Raw genomic sequence first — 26862 nt, forward strand, 5'->3', positions numbered from 1 at the left:
TTTAATCATATTAACAAATATGACGTGTTGATATCAGGTAATCCACCCATTTACCGTTTTTGGAAAGACAGTCTCCAACCTGAAGGCAGTTTTGCACCTAATGCCGCTACGGCCACAATGGTGGAAACAACTTCTTATGCTTTACTCACCAGCCTGAACTTGAAAGACATGAATTATGTCAATCCTATCATCAAATGGCTATCAGAAGAGCAGAGATATGGAGGCGGCTTTTATTCAACCCAGGTATTATGTCTTTGTCTTGTATCATTCCTCTACGTGCTTTTTGTTTTCTGCCCCACACTTTCCACACTCTGCCCTCTATGTCCTTGTCCACCAAATGTCTAGCGTGGAAGGATCCCTAGAGAGGAGCTGCAGAGGAAGAAATATACTCAGCGAGCTTCAGTCAGACACACAGTGGCAGAGCCAAGATCAGCACTCTTGCCTCCTGAGTCTAAGCCCAGTACTTTCCTTTCATGATTCTTACTGACCATGAAAGTCTAAAAAGACCACCAGCAATTTTATCATGTTCTGTGTAATAGTAGTTGCTATGTAGAGGGAAAAACTGACATTTTTCTTCACCTGAAAAATATAAAAATTGAAAGAAATATAAAAATTAAAATAAAATTTGATGATTGTATTACTCATTAGAGTATTATATATACACATATTTATAGCTATTACCATGTGCCACCTAATGATATTTTTGTCAACAGCACATTGCATATTCAACAATGGTCCATAAGATTATAATGGAGCTATTATTTATATATATATTATTATATATATTATATTGTATATAATATATATCTATTATATAAATTATATATGACACTAGTAATTATAGCTATATATTGTCTACTGACACTGTAGTAATATATTATAGCTATATATTGTCTAGTGACACTGTAGTAATTGAAATGTCATAGTTCAACACATTACTCATATCTGTGGTGAGATTAGTATAAACAAACCTATTTCCCTTATCATCATATAAAAGTATAGCACACAGGCATAGTATACATGCTTGATAATGAATTGTAGAATGATAATCAGCAATGATGTTTCTGGTTTCTGTATTTAGTACACTACAGTCTCTGTGGGGAGAATCTAATCTAGGGCCTTGCTCGTTTCCATTGAACTACACTTTCTGCCTCTCTACTATGTTTTTAGCATTATCTTAAATTTTACTCATTCTACTTACGGAAAAAGTTTACTATAAAATACACTCCAGCAACAGCTTCATGCATCTCATGTTTACCGTGTCCCTTACTCTGTCAAGTGGTCACACTGAATGACTGACCTACACCACTGGTGATGAACCTATGGTATACGTGCTGCAGGGGCTGTCTGTATTACTGAGAGCTCTACAGAGTTCTCCCTCATGACCCACTACTATCCAGGCATATGTGAGTACACTTCAAGATATTTGCACACCAACAACTTGCACAGTGCATTTTTATATTTCTGCCATTAACTAGTACATGACTTTATATCTGTATTCAAAGTTTAGCTCAAGTGTCCACATCTGCACTGTGTCCAGGATGTTGAGATAATAACACAGTATGTATATGTAGACATGTAAAATTTAGAGGCACAAGGAACCTTTAGGATTGACTTAATGAACATTTCATGGGTTTCACCATGGGTACAACACAGGCGGGGGGTCTGCCTTGTATTTAAATCTCTGACTTAGTTACCTTCTCTGATTCTATAGATGAGGAAGATGGATTCCAAATAATACTGTTCATTCATTTATTCCTTCAACAATTATGTATTGAATAGCCACCATATGTATTCACTAAATGCAATGGACACTTTCAGTCAGTTTTGTGCTGCTAGAACAGAATACCACAGACACGATCATTTATGATGAACAGAAATATTCTAGAGAGATGCTCATGGTTCTGGAGATTGAGATGTCCAGGACTCAGGGAGCATCTGAAAAGGGCTTTTTTGCTGCATTATCCCATGAAGGAAAGACAAAGAGAGGGCAAGAAGGAACTAAAAGAGAACAGAAGAGGGGACAAACTCATCCCTGTATAAGGAATCCAGTAATCCACTCACTGCTGTGACCCGAGCTCCTCCCATTAGGCTCTGTCTCCAACCTCCCACATGGAAAATTAAGTGACAACATATCAACTTAAGGAATGCATTCAAGTCATAGGAAATACCAAGAAATATATGCTACCTGTTTGTCCCACAAATCTCACTTTATGGAGTAGGACAGTCAACAATAAACTAACTATAGATAAAATTATTATAGGTTGAAGTAGATGATAATAGAAATTGATATAATAGGTAGAAAAATCAGCATCATAACATGAAATAATGGAAAAAGAGAGTTTGTAGCCTCACTATAGAAGTAATTATTCTAAGACTGAAGGACAAGAAAGATAGCCAAGCAGAACTGAGGGCATTCCACAAGGAGTGACTTGCCCAAGGTTACACACGCCAGAGTACAGAGAAGTCCCAGATAGGAGTCTGTATTTCCTCTCTATTCCTGCTAACATCTTTATTAGGGAGAGAGAGATCTTTCTTCTCCACAATGGGCCTTTAGTTGGCTTCACTCAGTCAACTGGAGTTTTTTTTTTTTTTTCAGACAATGCTCCCTACCTGTTTATAGACATGGGTTATATAAATAAACATATTTCTGTCTCTCTTTGATTGCTGATAGGATACAATTAATGCCATTGAGGGCCTGACAGAATACTCACTCCTCATTAAACAACACCAACTGAATATGGATATCAATGTCTCCTATAAGCACAAAGGTGACTTCTACCATTATAAGGTGACAGACAAGAATTTCCTTGGGAGACCAGTAGAGGTAATTAATTTTTCTTAATGTTTTAACAATTGTATGTAACCACTGAAATCATCTGTTCCACCCTTAGTGTGCAAATATATTTCACTGTGTAAACATGTTGAGTACCTGATTTGTCCAAGGCAGGGACGTCTGTTATATTTTGGGCCTTAGATTTCAAAAATAAAACCCAAACACAGTCATTTAAACAGACAGTGAAAAATAAGATTGTTGGTAGGAATATCAAATGCAGAAGGAGAGGCCCTTAATCCAGGCTGGAAAGTGGGAAGTTTGTCTAAAACCCAGATGGAAGAAGCAGAATTAGCTAGCCAGTTGTAGAAAGGAGAACATTCCGGGCCTAGGTAATGGCACACACAAAGTTAGCATCATAGAGTAACAAGTAAAGATGTTAGGGAATTTGCTGGTGGTTTAGGTCTTGGTCCTATATGCAGACTCCAGCCAGGTTGAATATGGCTTTTAAATTTCCAAATTTCTTGCCTTGTGTCCTTTGCTACTGCTGGATTTTTAAAAGTGAAAACTTTGGTTTATGAAAATTTCCCAAGAAAAAGGAAACATTGGAGAAAAACAGACTGTATACTACCATTCACTTCCAGGATATAACTACTAATATGTATTTTTCTAATTATAATGTTTGAATTAAATGTACAAATAATTGGAAATAGTACTCCCTGTCCACACCATCCACAAATTTATGCTTGTGAAAAATAAATAAACATGAAATATAAAATTCAGTATAAAAACAAAAAACCATTGGTCTAAAAGAGAAATAATGTGGATATAAATAAAGACATACACACAGAACTATGCCAGTTTTTAAACAACAGATTTCAAATACAAATCTAATTCTCACCTTTCCTTGAGACCTGAGTCCAGGATGCTGCTTCCATGTGAAGCCTGGACTATAAAATCCAGGGCCTGACTGTTAAAGTTCTCTACACCAGCATTTTCTGAAATGTGTTACACAAAGAAAAGTTAGGTGGTCAAGTAAGCATGGAAATTCTAGTTTAAATGAAGTCAAACAAATTTTCAGTGCAAGATTTTCCTGTTCTTTAACACATATGATGGTAAAGCGATGGGTACAACCTGCAATGTTTTCCAGACTTGTTTGTCTTAGGAATCTTTTTTCTTGTAGCATCTCAGAGCACTTGTTCTCCATTAAAGGCTACTGCATTTTATCTGGAGAATAGTAAAAGTGGCCAGTTTCCCTAGGCAAAGGCTCAAGAAACTTTTATGCACAGCAAATCCAGGTTGTATTCATGTGCTAAGCACAGGAAAGGGGAAGCTGCACACTTGAAATGAAGGAAAGGCTGACTCTTCAAGCTCTTGCTCCCTTGATCTCCCCCATACTTTCCAGAAATTAGAAAGCATTTGGATCACAGATTTTCTCTGGAGAGGAGAGGAGAGGAGTTCACGTCTTCACTTTCCTCTTAGCAGAGCAGGAAGTAACAATGGATTTAGCTGGCTTGGAGAATGGAGGCAGGGTGCCAGATGTTTGGACAAAGGCCGGTGACAAGCAAACAAGATGAACTATCAAGATGTAGAAAAGAGGTGCAAAGGGAAAGGCAGAGAGAGCTAAAGAGATCTTGCACCCACTTTAGAGTCAAGTATCTCAGTGATAATAATGAAAACAATCTCCAACTACACATCAGATGCTGAAAATAATCCCCAGTGGTGGATACTAATACTTGAACTATAGATACTGAAAGAAATTTGTTCACTGGGCCAAAGGAAATGAAGATCCAGTTTTGCCATAACCATGAATAAGTAAAAATGCAAACGAAAGTGAGCTCTGAAGTGCTGGCTTTGTTGGCTCGCTCAGGAGATCTCAGACATCTTATTTACACACGGAAGGGAGAGAGGAAGTTCTAATGTCTTTTAGTGGTGACTGGGGGCATGGGATTTTCAATGTCTTATCCTTTAATCTCATGAGAAGCCCGGAAGTGTCAGCCTACGCTTTTCATTGTTTCCTAAGCACTTTTCATTCTTCCCATTATTAAACAATGATTGAAAGCCTGGTTTCTCTATCCGTCTTTCCAGGTGCCTCTCAATGATGACCTCATCATCAGTACAGGACATAGCAATGGCTTGGCTACAGTGCATGTGAGTGTTTAGTTGAGAGTCAATAAGAAGTTTTGTGTCCATGTGTTCTAAGTTGAGGACTTTGCTACAAAATAATACATCTGAGGTTGGATAACCATGACTCAATTAGGACTCCAAAAATTTTATAGTTCTTTTTAGCTATCTTGACCAGCTGTTTTTACAACTTTTTTATAATGACTATGTTAATCTTCATATATATATAAAAGGATGCCTTCTGTATATTTGTAGAAGTTATGTAGTATATAGTTATATATATTCATGCACTGCATAGTGATTTTGCTATCAAAGATGGCCTCATATATGACAGTGGTCACATTAATTTATATCATAAGTAACACCAGTTTTTTTGTTTGTTTGTTTGCTTGCTTTGTTTCGTTTTCTGGTACTGGGGATCAAACTCATGACATTGCACTTCCCAGGCAGGTGCTGTGCCACTAAGCTATATGCCCAGTTCAGTGTGTTGGTTTTTATAAATATACTCTATGGCATTTGCACAGGGTTAAAATCACTTAATGACTCATTTTCCAGCACACATCTCCATGGTTATGTGGACATGTCTGTACATAGATATATAATTTGTATTATATATGTGTATATACATATGTCACGTATACGCATATGTGTGTATATGTTTTCTGTGATCAGTAGGCATCGCACTTAGCCAGTACCTTTGGGAATTGATTATATGTAAAGATTTTAAGTTTCTTTTATTTTAAACAATTATCAGTTGCAAATTTTCCTCAGCACTTCATGAATGGCCATGCTATCTTAAACTGTATTCTAAGCAGAAATTAACATCTTATTGGTGCCTTAAATTATGCTCTTGTCTTTAGTACATTTATACCTTCCAGGACTCTATGTAAGACTGCATGAGGGAGAGTGGATCATCTGCTTCTCTGTCACTTCTGGTAACACCTTTGCTGGTCCAAACACACCCATAATTTGTTATTTATCTTGGTGGTGTGTAGGCTGGGATAAAATCACACTTCCAACTTTGTAGTGTTATATGTAAATTTAAAGTGTACAGAATCAGAGAGAACTTGGCATCTTTCCTGTAGTCTAGATTGTTCATAGATGATGAATGGCCTGAAGCCATTTTGTTTGTTTGTTTCTCAGTTGTGCTTCAGATTATGGAGTTTGATGAAAGTCCAGCTGTTGAGAAAATGACTTATTTATGTTCACCACTCCTTCTAGATGCTGAAAATGATACCACAAGCATGCCATTAGCAGTAGGAGTACTACCATAATACCTTTTTCATTTTCCTGTTTTAAATAGAATCTTCTTGTTTTCATGTCCCAATGTAGGTAAAAACTGTAGTTCATAAAACCGGTACTTCAGAGGAAGTTTGCAGCTTTTATTTGAAAATTGATACCCAGAACATTGAAGGTAAAACAGCATGATTTACATTGTAATTTGGGCTTTCATGTAGTGTCACATAGAGAGCTTCCCTTAGTAGGGAAAATGTTCTTGTTCAAAAAAACAAAATATCTTACTCTAATTCTCAAGCAAGTTGACATCTCAGTAAGCCATTGCCATTTATTATAATGTATATAACTCTTTAATAATAGGAACAAATGTTAAATAACTTAATAACTAACTATTCACTATGATGATGTTTTGATTAAAGGAATGTAACTATCTGTAAATTAGACCACAAAAAAAGGTCTAATTCCTTTGAATTTCCATGCATTTGTGTTGGCATTTCATTCCTGGGCCCTCAGTTTTCTTGTCACCCTGTTAGTTTTCCACCTCTTACCTCTCTGCCCTCTATGGGATCCCACAAGTGTACATTTCTCTGTCTGTATTTTATCTCAGTCTCTCTAATACATATGTTCTTTTCATTAGTGCCCCTCCCCACCTTTTCTAAAAAACCTGAGGGCTTCTCATTCCTCTGAAGGCTGGATCTCACTTCCCTCACTTCCCTCTCCAAAAACGAAAGTGGCCACTTGTACTGTCCAGTCCTCTTCCTCTGCACTTTGCCCAGGACCACAGTGTATACTGCTTCCATTGGTGGCTCAGTGGCCTGTTCCTACAGGAAACTTCCAACGACCAGCAAATCCAGGCATCTGCTGTTGCTCCTTTCACCGTCTGCCAAACACGTTTCCAATACATACTTAAGCTAAACAATTTCCTCCTGAAATTATAAATTCTTTGACAGCAGAGAACTGTTCTAATCACTTAAAATCTTCTTGATATGATCCATAGCCATGACTGGGCATTAAAATCACCCCAAGTGCCAATTTTCAAATTATAAATCTTTTTTTAAGTATGTTGCAGACTTTCTCATGGATGATCTGTTCTGTCAAGTTCCAAAATAACTAAAAACAGTTTACTTCCTGTCTGTTTTTACTAGCATCTAGATACAGCAGCATCGGTGACTCAGGATACAAGCGCATAATAGCATGTGCCAGGTGAGATATTTGCACAAAGTAGAATGTAGATTTCAGTATCTTACTTTTGCTATCATGTTTCTCTGCATCTTTTTGAATTTTAAGATGTCCAGAAGATACAAAAGTGTCCAGTTTTTAAATGCAGCATACAGCAAGGATACTCAAATACTTGCTTTGATTTTGCTCACATGTAGTTTTCTCTCCTGTTTGTCTTCTCATTCAAACTGTATGGCCATAATTTTTTCAATTTGGTCTTTCAGAAGGGTAGAGGTATGATTGAAATAACAGAGAAAAAAATGAAAAAGTTTCACCTATAACCAACTCCTGCTCTCTTAGAAAAAGCACATTCACCCAACAAAATTCTCAGCCATTCTCAACTCAGGCTGCACATTGCTGTCAAAACTTTCAGAAACAGCTTATCTCAGACCACAGGCTCAGATGTCATCCTAGCATAGCCAAGGTTAAGAATCTTTGATGCTGAACCACTAAATGCTGAGGCTTAAACTGGCCAATGTCATCTCTTAGGGTTGTTAGGTAACAATTTACTGAAACTTCATACAAATGTCTTCTCCTATAATTCTGAAGGTCAGAAGTTGTAAATCAAGGCGTTGTTGAGGTTGTATTTCTTCTGGAAACTCTAGAGGTGAATCCATTTCTTTGTCTCTTCCAGATTCTAGTTCCTCTAATGTTCTTTGGCTTTTGGGCTTTTCCTCTGTCATCAATACTAGTGCTACAGAGTCGTCCAGTCATTTTCGGACTCTGATTCGTGTTTCCATTATCACACCTTTCTCTCTTTTATTAAAACCCTTGTGATTCTACTGGGCCCACCCAGATAATCCATAACAATTTTAGATTTTTCCTTTTTTTTTTTATCGGTACCGGGGATCAAACTCATGACCGCCTGCTTGCAAGGCAGGTACTTATGCCACTGAGCTAAATCCCCAGCCCCCAACAATTTTAGATTTTTAACTTCAACTGTAAAGTCCCTTTGGTTCTAGCAATTAGGACATGGGCAACCTTGGTGACCTATTAATCTACTTATCACAGTCACCATCCTAAAATGTTTGTGAAAGTGTCCACTTGTTTTGAAAATATGTATATATTTTTTACATAAGTTATCACAAAAAGTGAGTCAGTTAGTGGGGAAGACAGAATTTAAACACAGATTTCTTCCCTCTTCCCCCAATCCTTCCTGCTGGCCTCTGCCTTCTTAATTCTTCATATTGTCAATACAGCAACACCCACGAATGGTATTTTTCTGTTTTTATTTACAATGGCACATACTACCAAGGCACTCAATATGGATAATTTAGTAGTTGGGTAATAGACTGGAGCACAGAAGGACTGTGGGCACAATTCAGAAATTCTTCTGTTTTAGAAATAAAATGAGACTCAAAAGGTGAAGTAACCTGCCAAGTTTTCAGTTAGAGGCAGAACTAGGGGTTACAATCCGTGTTTCCTGGTGTCCAATCTAGTATCCCAGCCAACTCTTCCAAATGGGGAAAACTGAGACCATTGATACCGAGAAACAATGAATTGTTTTCTACTGCCTCCTTCCTTGTTATTCCTCAGCTTTGTTTGTGATTTTGACAGCATCGCTCTTCTGCAGATTCCTTCGATGACCTCGACCTGCTTTCTCTCTTGGCAGTATTCCACCCTTGCAGCATTCCCTGCTTCCCGCCTTGGCCAGTTCTCTTCTGCTCTCTGTTCCCTCTCAAACATCTTTCCTCACTTGTTAGCCCTTTTCTAGCAGCCTCTTTCTTCCTAACTACCATTCTTCCTCTTGGGTACCTCCAGAGGCATGGTCATAGTTACCTTTAAACCCATAACAGTAGTCACAAGGAGGTGTGAACAAACTTCTGAGCAGAGCTGGGGTCAACATGAGACTGTACAAGGAAGTATCTGCAGTTGGCATGAAGAAAGATCCTCTAATAATAATGGAGTGGGAGTCCTGTGGGTTTGCCTCTGCCAGGAAGTACTCTAGTGACCTTCAGCAAAAAAGCCTGCTTCTGCAGAATTCCTGTAAACCAAGGATGCTGGGCCATCTCACCTCAAAGTTCCTGCCAGTTCAAATGTGTAGATCTACTCTATATAAAAAGGCTGTTACCAAAAACTCATTCTTTTGACTTCATTAACAGGAGGCCAATTTCCACAGTGTCAGTATATAAAAGAAAACAAGTAAAAATGTGATATTGAATATTCTGACCTTTGGTTTTTACAAATTGGAGACAGAATGTTCAAGAAAGGTGGGTGGAATATGCATTTGGCTCTGTGACACTGAAGTTAGTTTGGGTAAATTCCAAAAGTAACTGTGTAGTCCTTATTCATGTAAGAAATTCTTTGCCTTCAAATATTCTGTCTCCTGATTAAAAAACAGTTTCTGCGTTCAGAGGGCCTCTTTTATATATTTTGTTTTTTACAACTCTCTGTTGTATTCATAAAGAAAAAAAGATTTAATTTTTCTTGCAACAAAATGCCTTTGGGGAAGATTGCTGGTTTTGGCAGCAGGCAAAGAGCTTCTTAAAAGGAGGATTTCAGTTCCTTGGCTGAAATGGTCACCATGGCAACTGGTCATCAAGGCTCTGGCAACCTTTTCACAGACACTCTGCCTTGGAGGCCCTTTTCCATTTTGGTGCTGGAATATTTGCATCTGTGAGCAAAAGTTCTTTGCCTCTACCCATCCAATTAGGGAAAAGCTTAGGTGTCACCATACAGTTCAGAGATGCCTTATATTCTGTCTTAAATGGTGCATTTGGTAAAGAACAGGATCACATTTTTACAAGTCAGAGATTTTCCAATACTTTCAATTATTTGGTAGATATTGTATCGAAAAGCTTCTAACAGGGACTGTTTTATGTATGCTGTATAAGGTATAATTGAGAAAAATATACGCCCTGACATCTCACTAATTCATGTATCTCCCATTTCACAAATATTTATTCCACTGAATTCAGATCAATTCATTTCCCCCTTTTATGAAGCTATCTCCTCAATTTCTTCTTTTCATTCTGACTTCAAATTCCAGCCTCCAATTTAGGTCAGCTTGTGTAGACCCTGCTGTCTTTGCCCCTTCCCACAACCCGTCCATAGCACCAGGCCTTTGCCATTCAAAGCCTTAGTCTTAGAGTCATAAAGATAAGTCTAAACCACAAGTTCATATTTCCTGTATAAATAAGCTCAGAAAGGAGAAAAGATTTGTGGAAATCCTCAGCAAAACGGGGATAAAACTCATTTCCTAAATCTTGCTTTTAGTGCTCCTTTCTTTCTTATGAAACAAAACAAAACCTCCCATTTTATCACCTTTGCGATTCTCGTTAACTTGCCATTAGCATGATTCCTAGGCAAGAGACAGCCCTTGAAACATTATTTTTTAAAGAAGGTATCTATTAAGGAAAATATGGGAAAGAGGAGGCATAATCAAATATAACCTCATCATTCAGAAAAAGTAACTGCTAATGTATTTCTTCCAGTCTGTTCCTGGATATGTCTCTTTTCAATATACAATCAATCTTTTTTTTAATTTTTTATTAGGAAATAGGGGAGTCAATCTTTCACAGCTAACTTTACCTTTAAATCTAGTCCATTAGAAAAAGAACTAGAGTGATAACCAAGAAATCTGGATTTATATGCAGCTGTGCTTGTACTAGCTACGTAACCTTGGAGGAGTGTTTTCCTTTCTTCCTCAGTATCCACAGCTAGCTCACTTGGGGTGAATGACTTCTGTGCTCAGAATGGTGGTCCCTTGAAATTACTGCCAGGTTGAGTGAAGAGTTGAGATAGATGACTCAAAGATCTCTTGCAACTCTTAACATTCAGGGATTCTGACCTACGTGTTACAGAGGACCAAATAAATAGAGCCCCAAATTCAAAAAGTAAAGTCTGCTAATGAATAAAACCCTATTTTAAGGAATCTTATGCATATACTTATTCTGTTTGCTAATCTCTTATTTGATTTAGCTACATTCCCAGCAAGGAAGAATCGTCATCCGGGTCCTCCCATGCGGTCATGGATATCTCCCTGCCTACGGGAATCAGTGCAAACCAAGAGGACTTACGAGCTGTAAGTGTTTTCCTGTAAACGCTGGGAATGCTTGGGATCTTTCCTGCATTGTTTTAGAGACAACAGATAGGCTTTCATTTTAATATGCCTTTCATACCAGTGCCTAAAACGTTCTTTCCAAAACAACAATCTACCTAAGTTTCGGTTTATAAAAGTAAATCAGGAGCATATTGTGATCCAAAAAATGTCAGTGCCTGTGCTAACCTGTTCAAGCTTTTTAAGAACTGCCCTTCAACTTCTTTGACTAGTGGGTCACATGCTTGTGGTTTAACGGCCCACCAACAGATGAATGCAATTAAACATTAATATGATGAAATTAAATTCAACTGTTTCCATTTCTTTCCTTAGCTTGTGGAAGGGGTGGATCAACTATTAACTGATTACCAAATCAAGGATGGACATGTTATTTTGCAACTGAATTCAGTAAGCTTCACCTCTTGCTATTTTTCCCATACTGTCACCATTCAGAATTCAAGGCTAAACTAATTGCAAAGATCCTCTCCCTCATAATTTTCTTAAATCTTCAAATTTGTCAAACAGATTCCCTCCAAAGATTTCCTTTGTGTCCGGTTCCGGATATTTGAACTTTTTAAAGTTGAGTTTCTGAATCCTGCTACTTTCACAGTATATGAGTATCACAGACCAGGTAATCCATTCTACTCTGAAATTTCTTCAGAAGATTACATAACCTGTAGAAATTCACCAAAGGCCTATGAACTGTACATTGCTTCTCTTAGCACCTACTTTATAAACCTCTCTACCTGAACATTCAGACTACTGCATACAAGCTTTAACTACTGTATTCAAACTACTTCATGATAATGAGAAAATCATTTCACATCTCCAACTTCAATGTCTTCATTTTCAAAAATCACTGGAGCATATTACCTCCACCTTTAACATTCTTTGCCTCAAACTTATCCATGGTGTTCATTGTTAGTATTCACTGTATCTCTCATTCTAAGAGAAGCCAGTTTATTCTTACTCTCCTGTTTCATTAATCCAAGAATAACTTTTACCTGTCTTTATTCTCACTGCAACTTGACAAAGCCTTATTACAATGATTGCCACATCGCACTGAAATTATTTTATATTATGTTGTGTATCTTTCTTACTTACCAATCTCAGACAAAATATTTTCACCTTTGTATCGCTAGTATCCAACACAGTGTCAAATTCATAATCTGAACTTATTGTGTTATTGAATGAATTATCCCATATTTGATCGCTCAACCACTTCCACGAAATGTTAAGTGACAGATGATTAGACCTTGGGCATTTTTCTTTGTTAGAAAATTCTTAAAGCGAGCCAAACTCTAACACCAAGCCTAAATAATTGCAATTCTTTCAGTCATTCTTCATGTAACTATTTTCATCTCATTTATGGGAGTATCAAATAAGTTTCATCTGAAACGATGAATAATGAACGGCAAAATTTCAAGCACAGAACATAGCTAATAAAGGGCTAGTACCAGGATCTTTCCCAGATCAGCCAATTCAAAATGTAACCACTCTTGGCCTTGGCCATAAAAAGTGTTTGGAATAGGCAATTTCTGAAATTTCTTGTAAGAGGCACCCTAATCAGTACATGTGTTATATGTCAATCAAGCCGTTTCTCATAACCACACTCTTTTTGACACAGATAAACAGTGTACCATGTTTTATAGCGCTTCTGACACCAAACTTCAGAAAGTCTGTGAAGAAGCAACATGCAAGTGTGTGGAAGGTAAACTCCATTTAACATGTGGAGGTTGCAGTTTATTTAATGCAGCCACTTCTAATCGGGGGTTAATCTGGGAGGAGCTGTTTGGCAAACTATCATTTCTCAGAAGTAGAAATGTAGGAAGTAGAAAGGGAATGACCATTGTAAACTCCTTTTCTATAACCCCTGCACAACCCGATGGAATACTGTACAGGAGCAAAGAAACACCATCTAGATGGTTGTTTGCTATCATCAGGTAACATGGTATGGAATTTCCACTTTCAACCAATCTTTTTAACGTAAGACCACAACCCAGGACAACAAACTCGGGCTAAGCCTAAATTCCGCTCTCTTCCACTTATACCACCCAGTTAATGTAATTCTCTTTTATTGTGTAGCTCCATTCGGTCTTTTGTAAATCAAAGAGTCTTTTTGACCCAGCAAAAGATCCAGAATTCACCAATGGAAATTCCACACCATGAGGGTCTGAGTTACTTTTGGTTTCATTTGCAAAATCTTTACTATCTACACATTGCATAGGCAATGTGTAGATCTTATAGTTATTAATCTTATAGTTATTAATCCATCATATTATCACTTTAAGTCCTTTGAAGAATTTTGGGTACACTCAAAATGGAAAATACGCCCCTTTATTTAAAAGAAGCATGTACATTTCTAAAGAGTTGAGTGTCAGTGAATGCCAATTCTAAGAATGTCTTATGGTCAAAATTTTGTTTTTGTTTAGTTTCATTTTTGCTTTAGATAATTTTTTGCTTTATATAATGCCTTAAGGAAGACAGGAAAATAGGTCTTAGGATTCGGGCATTTAAGATTGTACTGGAAACCATGTTTACTCCCAAAGATAGTGAGTTTCTTTATATTAACCTAACTATTCTCTTTTTCATATAATCCAGCTGACTGTGGGCAAATGGAGAAAGAATTGGATTTGACAATCTCTGCAGATGCCAGGAAAGAAATAGCATGTAAACCAGAAATTGCATATGGTAAGTTCAAATATAGTTTTTTGTATGTGAAATTTTATGAATACACGATCAATTAGAAAGATCAAAAACCTTTTTCTTTTTAAAGAAAGACTAAAGACAGTAAACAGGTAGATATAATACATACTTTCAAAGAAAAAATAAACAGTAATAAATCACTAGTTGATGTTTACATATTGACCTCTTACAAATAATTGTTCAAGATACAAAAGTGGAACATATAAGTGTGAATTCAAACAGCGAGATTGCAAATAGTTCTATTCAACTATCCAACAAAAACTTAGTAATATGGTTATCAACCCTATATACACTTAAACATACATGCAGTTCTCCATATCTTCATTTATGTTGAGATTAAACAAACCAAAGCAGACTAAAATCACTCTGGACAAAGAATAATAACATTGCTGGATTTCACATCATGATACTTCAGAATTAGCATTGGGTCCGGTAGTACCTTTTTTTTTCTTCAAAGTATTTGTTCATTTCATCATGTGTCATAAGATCAGTTCTTGTAAACTGTTTATAGGTTCTACACATGCATGAGTCTTAACATGTATTTCTATCAAAAAGATCGAAAACTTTATTTAATGATTTTACAAATATAGCATTCCATTTGTTCCCTGGAAGGAAAATGTCCTCAATTTTCAGTGTGAAGATGAAAAGTTACTTATTCTTCAATAAGGAAATGTGATTTTCATTTAAAATAATGGAACTGACATGCATACCCAGCCAAGACACTTTAATGTGTTTGAATTGCAGGCACTAAAATGTATTCAAAGGAACTTTTGGAGAAGCTACGGAGAGACATTTAAGATTTCAGTTTTGTATTCTGGCTGATAGAGCAGAGGCAAAACAAGTGAGGTTTGGGGGCTCAGTTCCTTGAGTATCTCTTCAACACAAAGTAGAATCAAGTAAATAATTTTTATTATGTGCTTAGCTTTGATCTGTATTTGAGACTCTCTCCATTTCAAAAACAAGACATCGTCCTGGCTGTCCGCACCTCAGAGTTAAATCAGCGCACAAGGACATTTATAGTTGTTGTCACGTTCCTGATAGAATTAGCTCTTGCTTTTCTATCCATATTTATTTTTACCACATTTATTCTTGGCTATTCTGTTTTGAGAAAGAGATTGAGAGAAAAGGAGATACACACACACACACACACACACACACACACACACACACACACATATGGGGTACAAAGATAATAGTGTGTATTATCTCAACTTTATTTTTAAAGATTAAAAGGGTACTACATATAAATAAAACTAAGCATTGCTGGTTTGGCACTTTGTATTTACCTACTGATTTCATATGTGGTTTTTCATTAGGGTCTATAAGAACCTTTATGGGCAACAGAACTTTATTACTATTTTACCAGTGAAGAAATTGAAGCTTTGAGAGATCAGTTTGCTCAAAGCCATACAGGAAGTGCACGGTGAGCTAGCATGCAGCCTGCACTGCAGTACTATTTCCTCCATAGTCTACTGAAGTCCTTTAATGGAAACACCCCATTCAGAATAAATTCTGTGTACTGTAATTCATGTTGGCTTTTTTAAAAGCTATAAAAGCTGCCTATCTCAGCCAAGAACAACTGCAGTCTTAAAAATGATATATCAAGACCTGAAGAGTGTGCTATATTGTTTTAGCAAGCAACCACAAATTTCACTGAATTATTTTTTCCCTCCCTCTTAAAACTATTTTAACTCTGAAATGTCAGAAATCTATCCTATCACAAAGAATAAATGTCATGTGAATTTTTTGTACTACTTTCCAGAAAACACTTTGCTGATTTTTTCTTTGAATGGTACTCATGGGCATGAATCCACTCTGGTTCCTAAACGGTTTGTATCTGAATTTTGCCTCTAACACAAGTTTAACTTGTCTGTTTATTTCATGTGTATCTATTATTTGGTATGACTGTTATCCTAATCAGCCTGTTCGTTAGCCAGGGCTACGGACTGTAACAGTTTGATCAAAGGGATCGGGGGAGGATCCTTCCAAAGATCTTTTTTTTTTTTCCAAAAAAAGGATCAACTTCAGGGTGACCAGTATGGTTTGCCCTGCTTCAGTTCTCATCCATTTGACCAATTCTAGCTTTTTTTTACTGGACCTGGCATTAGTAATATTCAGCCCAAATTGTTTAACTTTTGTCCTGTTTTGTTTTGTTATCAGTTTATAAAGTCAGCATCACATCTATGATGAAAGAAAATGCTTTTGTCAAGTACACTGCAACTCTTCTGGATATCTATAAAGCGGGTGAGAATTCATTCATTCATTCTTTCATTCAACAAATATCTAGTACTATGTGCTCAGAATTATCATAGACACAGAGGACATACCTTGAATAAAATAGGCTTCTGCTTCATAAAGTTTATATTATATTTGAGAAGACATATCTTGAAAAGCCCAAATTATAAATAAAAAGCAAAGTAAAAGGCAGATAATAGGAAATAGAGAGATCGAATTTTCACAAATGAGAAGGTGATCAAGAGATGGAGGGAGGGAGATGGGTGGGAAGGAAAGGGGATGAAAACAGGACTGAAGGTTTGTGATGTGCGTGGACCCACTCCACGCGGGGAACGTAAACTCCACACGGGGAATGTAAACATTAGGTACCGCAAACTTACAATAATTACAAGTGGAATTAAGTTTTTAGCAAGTCTACATAAATACTTCCCACTGACTCCTTTTACCTCAAAGTGCAGCAAAATAGTTTGATTTTTTTTTCAGTTATTCATTCTAGTAGCTTGGAATCAGTAAAGAATCGTAAGCCATCTTCAGAGTCAACTTACTTTTAAGTTACTTAAAACAGTTTTCTTAAAATTTATCTTACTGCCTTATTTATATCTTCCAAAAAGCTGTTTGCTCATTTCAGTGGCTATAGATTCTGCAATAAGTAGAACCATAAATCTAAATTGCAATGTTATTTCAACTTTTTCTCTCTTGAAATTCTCTCAACTATCTGATCTGAAAATATTTGATTATTGTTGGCTAACGATAATCAAGTTGGCTACTCCAAAGAGGATTAAAAATTCTAATAATACTCTAAAATTTTTACTTGCTTTATCAACACTGACAAAAACTTCTCTATTTTTGTTATACTAGTTTACTATGTGTATTTTATTTCATTATATGAAATTGGCATGTGATGTTATTTTATTTTTTTCTCATTGATGGCCACAAAGTTCCTTTACTGGAATATCTAATTGACATCCTGATGAAATAAGGAAACATTTAGCGCTATGATCCTTCCTCCACCCAAATGTTGTGCACCATTTGCCCTCTGTATCCAATTCACAGCATTGATAAGCCATTTTTCTAAACTGAGATAATAAAATGCTTTTCATTCCAGAAATATAAGTTGTTTTACTTTGTATCAACCTTTTTTAATAATTTTATTAGTATATATTTGTAATACACAGCAGTTATTTCTGTGTGGGGGAATTTATATATCTATATATACATTACACAAATATATAATTTTGATCCTTTTATCTTCTTTCCTCGTACTCCTCTCTCTCTCTCTTCCTTTTCCCATCTCCAAACCGCTCGCCTCCTTTTTTTTCTCCCACTTCTATTTTTGCATAGTATGGAAAAACATTCTAGACTATTTGGAATTTTGTGCAATATCAGATGATTCCCAAGATGCTATGGATTCAGAAGATTAGCTATTAGGTTACCTAAGATGAAATGTTAAGTAATTTTTAGGTATTTTACTCTCCTAATTCTGGATGTTTCTTTTTTTAATACTTATTACATTTGATCAAAATGCTGCGTACTACTACACAAGAACTGCTGTACACTAACAGTTAACTACTTAGAGTCAAGGCTAAACTATGTGGTTTCTGAACCTTGGTGAATTCTTATTTCTCCTGGAACAGTGGATATTTAACTGCAGGTGAGGACATAGGTGAAAAAATGATTTGCGATTGTTGCAGATGAGTTAATCTTCTTCTGCCCTTTTCTAAATAGGATTGAAATTTCCTACTGACAAAAAACTTTTTAAAAGTAATAAGACTAATCTTTTGCAAAAAGGAAGGGGACCAAGAGTTGGAAGGAGACAGAAAAGAGACAATGGGCAAATGATGAGAAAAGAATTAAAATGTGTTATATACAATTACCAGTTCATTATGCACTATGGACTAACAAAAATGAAAAGTTGGAAAAAATAATAAGGCTGCAATACCTGTACTCTCAACACACTGGAAACCTGAGGCAGAGGGATCACAAGTTCAAACACAGCCTGAGCAATTTAGCAATTTAGTGAGACCCTGTCTCAAAATAAAAAACAAAAACAGGCTAGAGATGTAGCTCAGTTCCAAGCCTTTGGGTTCAATCCCAGTAGCACAAAAAAGTAAAACTAAGGCCCCATGTTCCCACACTGCTTACTATGACAAGGATCAAAATGGCAGACAGTACTGGGCCTGTGGGTGGGATGTTGCTGTGACAGGATATCTGCCTGACACATTTCTTCAAGAAGTTTCTAGTCTATCTGAGGAGACAGACACGTGAGTAAAACACTGTAGTAGGGATTTAGATTTTAAAAAGTAAAGGAGAAGGCAGGGTGCAGCTCAGCAGTAGAACCCTGGCCTAGCATGTGTGAGACCCTGGACTCAGTCAGCCCCCTTTACTCTCCTGAGAAAGAGTAAATAGGGAAAGTTTGTTAAATACTGTGAGAATGTAAGGGGGGCTTAAAGACAGGTAAAGCTCAAGAGGCCAACATGAGGAGTAACACATTCCTGGAATGGAAATCAGTTTCTTGGATGCTTCTGAGCCCTTTGGAAAACCAAAATTTTTTTCCTTAACAATTTCCAGGTCATTCATGAACTTTTACTTATCTACAAGTCTTTTGGACTTGGACTTATCTACAAAGTTGATTGTTTCCAGCTACCAAAATACTTTTAGATTTTGCTATATAATATCTAGAGGTTAATGTTGTTCATCTACAATAGTAGTAGCAAAAAAAAGATGATTCTTATTGTATTCTAAGCATTGTCATATAGTAACCCATTTAATCTCATAACAGTTCTACAAGGTAGGTTTTATTATTGTGCCCATTTTCAGATGAGGGGACTGAGTCCTCATCCAGAAAGCATAAATCATCCTGCCAGAGCTACACAGGTGAGGCCCCGAGAAGTGGCACAGCTAGGGTTTAACCCAGACAGTCTGGTTCCAGAGCCTGAAGTCTTAACAGTGTGAATATTGCCACTCTCCAGCTGCCCTGAGGAGCTGGATATCTTGACTGAGTTCATATTGTGACTTTAAGATGTCGATTTGACAGTCTTCCTTTATGTCTCTCAGGGGATGCTGTTGCTGAGAAAGGCTCTGAAATTACCTTCATTAAAAAGGTGTCCTGTGCTAATGCTGACCTGGAGAAAGGAAGACAGTATTTAATTATGGGTAAAGAAGCCCTCCAGATAAAACACAATTTCAGCTTCAAGTAAGTCATCAATATTGTGGCGTCTCTGACCTTCCCTGTAAAACTGAGTGTAATTCATTCCTACATACCTCTTATGTACCCTGCCATTAACCAATAAGCCATGAAAAACATGAAATAATAGGAGTTCACAACAAAGAACTGCTGAAAACACTCCTGACAGCTGAGCACTTACTTAGCGGAAGGCTACACCATTTAAAAGGCTGACACCAAGGGTCAGTCTAACCACTCTCCCGACCTCCCTTAGTCACGCCACTAGTCCTTCAGTATGTTCTCAGACTGGTCTGTTTGTAAGGAAAAGTTTAAATATCCACCTTATTACCTGTTTTTAAAAAAAAAAAAAACAGACCTTGCTGTAGATGTCGTTCCTGCCTTGAGTCATAGGAGCATTTGAGGATTTGGGAACCTTTCCCAAGCTGATCCTGAAGTGTGGTTGGCAGCTGGGCCCCTGGGGACCTTCAAGGCAGCTTCCCTCCATGTGTAGCCATCATCACAAACCCTATGTATTCATTTTTTCTTGGTAGGTACATCTACCCTTTGGATTCCTCAACGTGGATTGAATATTGGCCTTCAGTCACATGTTCATCGTGTCAAGCATTTTTAGCTAATTTAGATGAGTTTGCTGAAGACATCTTTTTAAATGGCTGTGAAAATGCCTGAAAAGATTCTGTGGCATATAGTTTTCACTTATAGACTCCTATTGTTGAAATTCCTCTTTTTGTTCCCTTTTTTTTTTTTTTTTTTTTTTTTAAATAACAGTCACAGCTGGTCTTATTTGGAAAGCTCACTTTCCTTAGAATTAATAGCACTTGCTTGTATTAAAGGACAATTTTAAGAGCTGTAACTTTCTAAAGTAACATGGTCCTGAGGGGGTGTGAAGACACAGATCCTCCAAGTTTATGGGCCACCGGAGCAATGAGCTGGAACGCCTCCCACAGCCTACCATTCGGGAATGTTTTCTGGAACCAAAAGAATAACCCCATTGAAATGAAGTATCTTACAAAAACATGGCCTTTGCTTGAAAGAAAATACCAAGGAACCAAAAACTGATCATTAAAGCTTAATTCTGCTTTCAAAATGCTCTAAAAAGCATGATACTTTATGCTAGGCCAGCTTCAAGCATACAAAGACAGACAAATCGCGAGTCGAGCAGGAGGCAGCAGTAACGAACTCCGACCTGAGAAGGCCAAAGCTCAGAGCCCTGGCACCCTGGGCAGGTGGGAGAGTTTGTCTCTGGCCCCTTCCCTTCCTCTGTCCTCCTTCCCGGTGACTGGAGGTCTCTCTACCCTCCTCCCTTGCTCCCCCTCCCAGCACAGATTCATTTCCCCAGGAACTTGCTCTTGCCAATAATTGCTCTACCAGAAAGTGGGCTCCAGTGCAGCAACCTAGCAAAAAGAAACCAAGTAGGAGTCGAGACTTTTCGGTTCCAGCCTCATCTCTCCTTGAGCCTCCGACAGAGTTTACAAAAGAGTATTCAAACCAGGAGCTTAAGTTTTCAGTGGTGTTTTATAGCCCTTTAGATCTTATAAAAGAGTTCTCCACATACACCCATTTAATGTTTCAGAAATCTCACAGAGTACAGGGATTGTTTTTACCCCCATTTTTCAGATGCAGAAATTAAGGCTTAAAAGTGAGGAGCAATTTCCAGTTCTAGGAAAAGGCAAAACCAGAGGTCAAATCACCAGGCTCCTTCTGAATCTAAACACATCCCTTTGCTGCTCACTGTACATTGCATTACTTGTTAGGTTTAATTTTCTAGGACAAAAGCAGATGTCACTGGAGTCTCCTAGACACAGATGAACCTGCACAACCAGAAGGAAACATACAGATAAACCCTGCATGTAGCTCGGGGATGGAAAGGCATCTTCTTTTGAAGAATCCACATTTTACCGCTTAGATGAGCCTAAATGAGGCTTTGTGGTGTGTCTTGTAAATACAGTAACACTAGCATTTCCCACTTCCAAGAACTAAGGACTATTTTTGTTGTTGTTATTATTGTTGTTTGTTTTTTGTTGTTAATGTCAAAGCGTACACTGTAGGGACTCCGTTGGCAAAATAACCAACATGTCCAAGATGTCCAAATTCTGTCAATGAGAGGGCAGAGGTCTCCTCCAGGGCAGGCTTGCCAGTGTCTCCTGTCACCTTGCTGAATGCAAACAGAGGAAACCACTGGAGTTACTGCTGAGATGAGAGAGTCTCAGAGCTACTTGGCTGCCTTCCCCCTGAGTATGGTGGCAAATAGGAAAAGCCACCCTGGTCTCATTAAAGCAGCCGAGTTGCCAGAACCAAAGCAAGTCTGGCACTATTTAAAACCTCCGCAGGTCCTCCTCAGTGGACTCCTGGGTCTACTTCCTTGGTCAGGCTTGGTGACCCTCCACACTAGGCTGGCTTCCATTCAGAGTCACAGTTCAACTTATTCATGCCCTTGCAGTGATGTCCTTCATCATATAAAGTCATTTGCATAGTGTGCGGCTTCCTGAATACACCCACTGTAAGCTCTCTGTGGTTGAAATCTGACTCTAATTCATCCTTAGCCTCTGTGCCTGATACAAGGCCAAGCACATGATAGGGCCTTAATAAGTGTCTGAATTCCCACTGAAAGCGATGAATCAGAAGGCTCTATTCTAAATTTAGCTTTGCCCCTTAATTGGCAATGATTTGGGACAAGTCTCTTAATCTCTTTGATGGCCTCCAAAATAGTAGAGTTGAATACTCTTACATCTCTTTACCATAGCTCTAAGAATTTATTTTATAATCTTGTGGTGTGAAGCATAAAACAAAACCAAATGTTTATAAGCATCTAAATTATGGATTATGCATTTCTGTCTGCCAGTGTGAGGGATACTCAGAGAAGTCAAGCCAGAAGAGCAGCCAGGGCTTCCTGGAGAAAGATGGATTTGGGGGAGCCAGAGGGCCAGGAAGGCCTTTCTGATGGAGAGGAAAGCATAGGCAGATTACCACTGAGACACTCAGCATCATCCTAGGAAATACAGATGAAGGTTTTATAGCTATATGTTCATGTAACAGCTCTATATGTAATCTAATGGCTATAGATTCAATAGCTTTATGTTTAACAGCTATATGTTTATTTTAATATATGTTAGGAAAATTGAACAAGCACATCAACACCATGATATAAAATTTTCTTTTAAAATAAATTGATTGATCAGACAGTAAGTCTATTTAAGGCAAAGAAGTAAATAAAAACTATATATTGCTCTTTGGGCAAAAATCTCAGGTTGACATCCAAATAGTTGAAAAATTCCATCCTAAGAAAATACATGGAGTTAATGACAATGAACCATATCTGAGGAAAACACCCTCACTCTCTTTTCCTCAGTGGACCACGGTCATTCAGTCCCTTTTGCCAGCCCTGTGATACTTATTCAGCAACACCCAGTAAGCATGTTGATGGCAAATGTAGGCCAAGTCATTCTCAGTGACTGGTACCGAGATCCAGGACTTTGTGAAACTTAGATTCCAACTAGGGAGAAATGCAGCATATCAGTCAGGCTTTTACTAGAGAAACAGACATAACGCAAGATAAACGAATGTATAAGAAATAACAAAATCAGCTTACCGTTGACGGTCAGCCAGGGAGTTAGACAAGGAAGAAAGCACAAAGGCCATCTGCACACTGGAGATGGAAGGTTTGAGTCCAAGATCTGGAGTGCACAGCAGTGTTCCAGGCAAGTCTGTATTAGGCGGTCAATGGGTCAGGGATAGAAGGCTGAAGAATCCAAGGCAAAAACCAGAGTCGGCGCCAGAAGCCAGGAGATGACGTCCAAGCTGAAGGCGGAGACTGGGTGGAGCTCCTCCAAAGAACAAGCCCATCCCTTCTCATGTCCCCTTTATACTATCTAGGGCAAGTCCTCTAAACCCTAGGATGTAGAACTGTTGAGCCAATTTAATTAAGCTTCTAAACTTCTCAAGCTGACACAATCAACCACTACACACAGTAAACAATAAACAGAAAAACTAGGGATTTGATCCTGAATGTTAAAAGTTAATAAAATCTAATGGGAGGATATGAATGGTCAGGGGAGGGTTTTCAGTTTTAAATAGGTCAGTCAGGTCAGGGTGGGCTTCAGTGAGAGGTAAGATTTGAGCACACGTTGAAGGCTATGAAAGAGTGAGCCATGTGGCTAGCCAGGGGAAGTGTTGCAGGCATTCTTGAGGACTGAGGCCTATGCCTAAAACAGGGGCATGCTGGTGTCCCACAGAGAAAGCAAAGCAGCTGGGAAACAGGTGCAGAGGAAGTAGGAACCGCTGCAAAGTTTTGGACAGAGAAGTAGCATAGTTTCACTATTTAAAACTGCAATCAACCTTATTAAAGGGTTGTCCTAACTGCTATGTTGAAATAAGGCAAGAGCAGAAGTAAAGAGACCATTAGGAGGCTATTGCAATGAGCCAGGTAAGGCATGCTGGTGCTTCGGGCAGAGTGGTAGATACATCTTAAAAGATTCACCTGGGTTCTCTGATCTGCTGCAAGTAAGTATAAGAGGAAGAGTCAGGATGATACCAAAACTTCAGCTGGAGCAATTGGAAGAATGGAGGTGCAGGTGGCATAGGTTGCAGGGAGGCAGAGTCGGTTCAGTGTGGATGTGCTGTGCTTTAGGAAGGAGTTATGACACGTTCAAGTGAGAGTCCAGAGGCAACCAGTTGCGTAGTTTGGAGTTCAAGAGAGAGGTCTGAGCTCAAAAATAAAAATCTGAAAGTCATTGGTATATTGAAGCCAGAAGGCTGGAAAAGGTCACTGAGCAGGATAAAAAATAACCAGGGATACACCTTTGGAGTATCCCAGGATTAATCGTTGGAGAAAAGAGATGGAGGACCTATTGAGTGAGGAGACAGACTAAGAGAGTGGGGTATCCTTCAAGGTTAAAAATCGTGGGCTTTTAGGAGCAAGAGAATTGAATCATACCAAATTCTGCTGAATGAAGATGAAGATGTGTGACTATTGGATGCCAGTGATTTCAACAAAAGCATTTTAGGTGAAAGAATGAAATACAAGCCTGACTGGAGTGAACTTTAAAGCGAATGGAAAAGAGAAGATTTGGGGACAATGAGTACAATTCTTTCAAGAAGTTTAACCATGAAAGGGAGCAAAGAGAAGGGTTGGGAAAGCAGAATAAAGAAAAGGCTAAGATGGAATAACACATTCATGTGTGGAAGGGGTGATCCAGTAGAATAAATGATTGGTGTTGCAAGGAAAGATAGGAAGCTTGCTAGAGGAATGTCCTGGAGGAGGTTAGAATAGGTGAAATCTGGAATACAAAAGGGGACTGAACTTTACCCCCCGCTCATCTGTTCCAGTGGTTGCCAAACATCTATAAAGATCCATGCATTAAAATATCTGTAAACAGTTTAGAGTTTGGAGGGAAGATGGTTTATGTTACAACTGCACAACTGTCTCACTGCGGCACAGATGTTGCTGCAGATAGTACATGAAGCAGTAGACATAGACAGGGCAGGCTGGATTTAGCCCTTGGGCAACCGTGTTCCCAGCCCTGATCCATGGCAGTGGGCAGGGAGTCAGAGGACTGGGCAGAGGTGCTGGAGAGCCTGGGGGTTCCTTCCTCAGCGAGGAAGATCCTCACCTGAGGTGGGAGAGATTGGAAGCATAAGGGAAAGTGGCAAAGGTAACACCGTTGTCTAGAAGAGACAGAAACTGAATGGACTAAGGGCTGGTGATATAATTGCCTGTCAATTATAGGTTCACTTGAGGTCTCTGGCAATTAATTTAAAGAGGGACTAATCAGCATGGGGGCTGGGATTTTCTCCAGTTACATTCAGACCCTTTTCAGACTGTCATGAGACCTATAGACTTGTCAGTTTCCTTCAGGCAAGATGACCAGGAACAAAGTTAATTTTATTGATTGCAAGCATAAGACAGAGAACATACACCATGGGTCCTCAAGCAAGAGGGTATTAGAAAAGACAGAATTTGGGCTTGTGGTAAATTATTCTGAGAAACATTCAAGGCAGGGAGCCTTTGCTCCGGACTGGATGCTGTTAAGAAGTAGAGGAGGTGTCTGATCCTCCAATGGGGCACCTTGATGAAGCAGTACTCACATTAGCCAGGAAAGGGGGATGTGTGGTTATTTTTGTGGCTTCAACAGTGTTCTTGTTTTCATTCTCGGATCAAACATGATTGTGGAGCAGTCTTTTTTATCTTGATCCATTTCATCTAGTGTTGGGGTTCAGTCACTAACACCACAGCCCAACTCTCAGCAACAGGCCAGCTCCGAGAGACTCCTCGGCTGACCTCCAAGGCCAAGAGCTGCTCTTTTCTCTCACAGACCCCTTTCTCCAGAGAAACACACATGCACATTACTTCCAAGGTTCCCTAAAAGTCTATGCAGGGACCTCATGATTGAAAAATACCTGTCTTGAGGGCCAGGAATTTAGCAGTCAAAATTGAAAGGTCTTAAAACCACCCTGAATTGTTTCTATGGTTTTCCCCTTATTCCTGAAAATACATCAGTTCTGTTTGTTTAATGAGTTATGAGAAATGCATCACAAAAGACGTCATCTTTTACTGTGATTAGGACAGCAAAATATTCCTTTGTGCATTAAAATGGAAAGAAAAGAGGGAGGGGAAAAGAAAGGGAAGAACACAGAAGAGTGAAAAGAAAGAGAAAAAAGGAGGGGGAAAAGAAGGGAGAGAGACTGCGGATTTGGTTTTAAGACAAGATGAGAATTCTGTTTTTGAGAACCTTCTGGAACCTTCTCAACTGGCAGGTTCACCACCCTCACAGACGTGTTGGCAGAAACAGATCTATTCCTTGGAACATAACATCTCTCCTTCACTGTTTCCATCATTATAATCAGATATGTGCATGTTACCCACACTGTTCTGAATTATATAACTAACATGTCTAAACCAGAAAAGACCCGGAGTCTATCTCATCCAGTCCCTTCAGACTCACCTGAGAAAACGGAGGCCCTGAGGAGCCACTTCTGTGTAGCTCTGGTGCTACACAGCCCGGGCCCTCTGACTCTCGGCCCGGTGGGCTTTTCCCCACACAGACAAGCAGAAGCCACAGAGGACCAGAAGTGGACTCCCTGTGAAGAAGCACAGTCTCCTACCCGGACCTGTGGAAAGACAGAGTAGGGCTCTCTGAGAGAGGCCAAGGGCCCTGGTGCTGGGGACATCTAACCCAAGGGTCCACCTCCCAGAAGGTGGCAGGGCAGTTCAAGGTGGAGGCTGGCCCTGAGAACAGTCCAGTGTGTTCCTTCAGCTGTGAGAAGCCACTGGTAGTCTACTTCAGTTCTACTAACGAGGAAAACTGAACATTGACTACAGTTCTTTCACTCTCACTTTTCACATCTGAAAAA

General features: G+C 38.6%; 1 protein-coding gene and 1 long non-coding RNA gene across 2 annotated transcripts in view; one reads left to right on the top strand and one right to left on the bottom strand.

Moving 5' to 3' along the window:
* C5 (complement C5) overlaps positions 1–20599 on the top strand; it is an 87360-nt gene extending 66761 nt beyond the window's left edge. The window contains exons 29-41 of the mRNA XM_003479135.4: positions 38–243; positions 2675–2827; positions 4862–4924; positions 6230–6311; positions 7279–7336; positions 11273–11375; positions 11724–11798; positions 11916–12021; positions 13018–13101; positions 13992–14081; positions 16257–16340; positions 19386–19524; positions 20046–20599. Of these exons, the coding sequence (XP_003479183.1) occupies positions 38–243; positions 2675–2827; positions 4862–4924; positions 6230–6311; positions 7279–7336; positions 11273–11375; positions 11724–11798; positions 11916–12021; positions 13018–13101; positions 13992–14081; positions 16257–16340; positions 19386–19524; positions 20046–20181 (1379 nt within the window). The 3' untranslated portion in view covers positions 20182–20599. The remainder of the gene's footprint in view (positions 1–37; positions 244–2674; positions 2828–4861; positions 4925–6229; positions 6312–7278; positions 7337–11272; positions 11376–11723; positions 11799–11915; positions 12022–13017; positions 13102–13991; positions 14082–16256; positions 16341–19385; positions 19525–20045) is intronic.
* LOC111754280 (uncharacterized) lies at positions 238–26626 on the bottom strand. The gene is made up of 4 exons (XR_002788974.2): positions 26454–26626; positions 23102–23251; positions 3675–3771; positions 238–579 (listed from the first exon to the last, which is right to left on the bottom strand). It is a non-coding gene; the product is annotated as an uncharacterized LOC111754280 (long non-coding RNA).
* Between the last annotated feature and the right edge of the window lie 236 nt (positions 26627–26862).

Source organism: Cavia porcellus, unplaced genomic scaffold (genome assembly GCF_034190915.1).
Source record: "Cavia porcellus strain 051 isolate PalLab524CR breed Dunkin Hartley unplaced genomic scaffold, mCavPor4.1 scaffold_1, whole genome shotgun sequence".
NCBI classification, from domain to species: domain Eukaryota; kingdom Metazoa; phylum Chordata; class Mammalia; order Rodentia; family Caviidae; genus Cavia; species Cavia porcellus.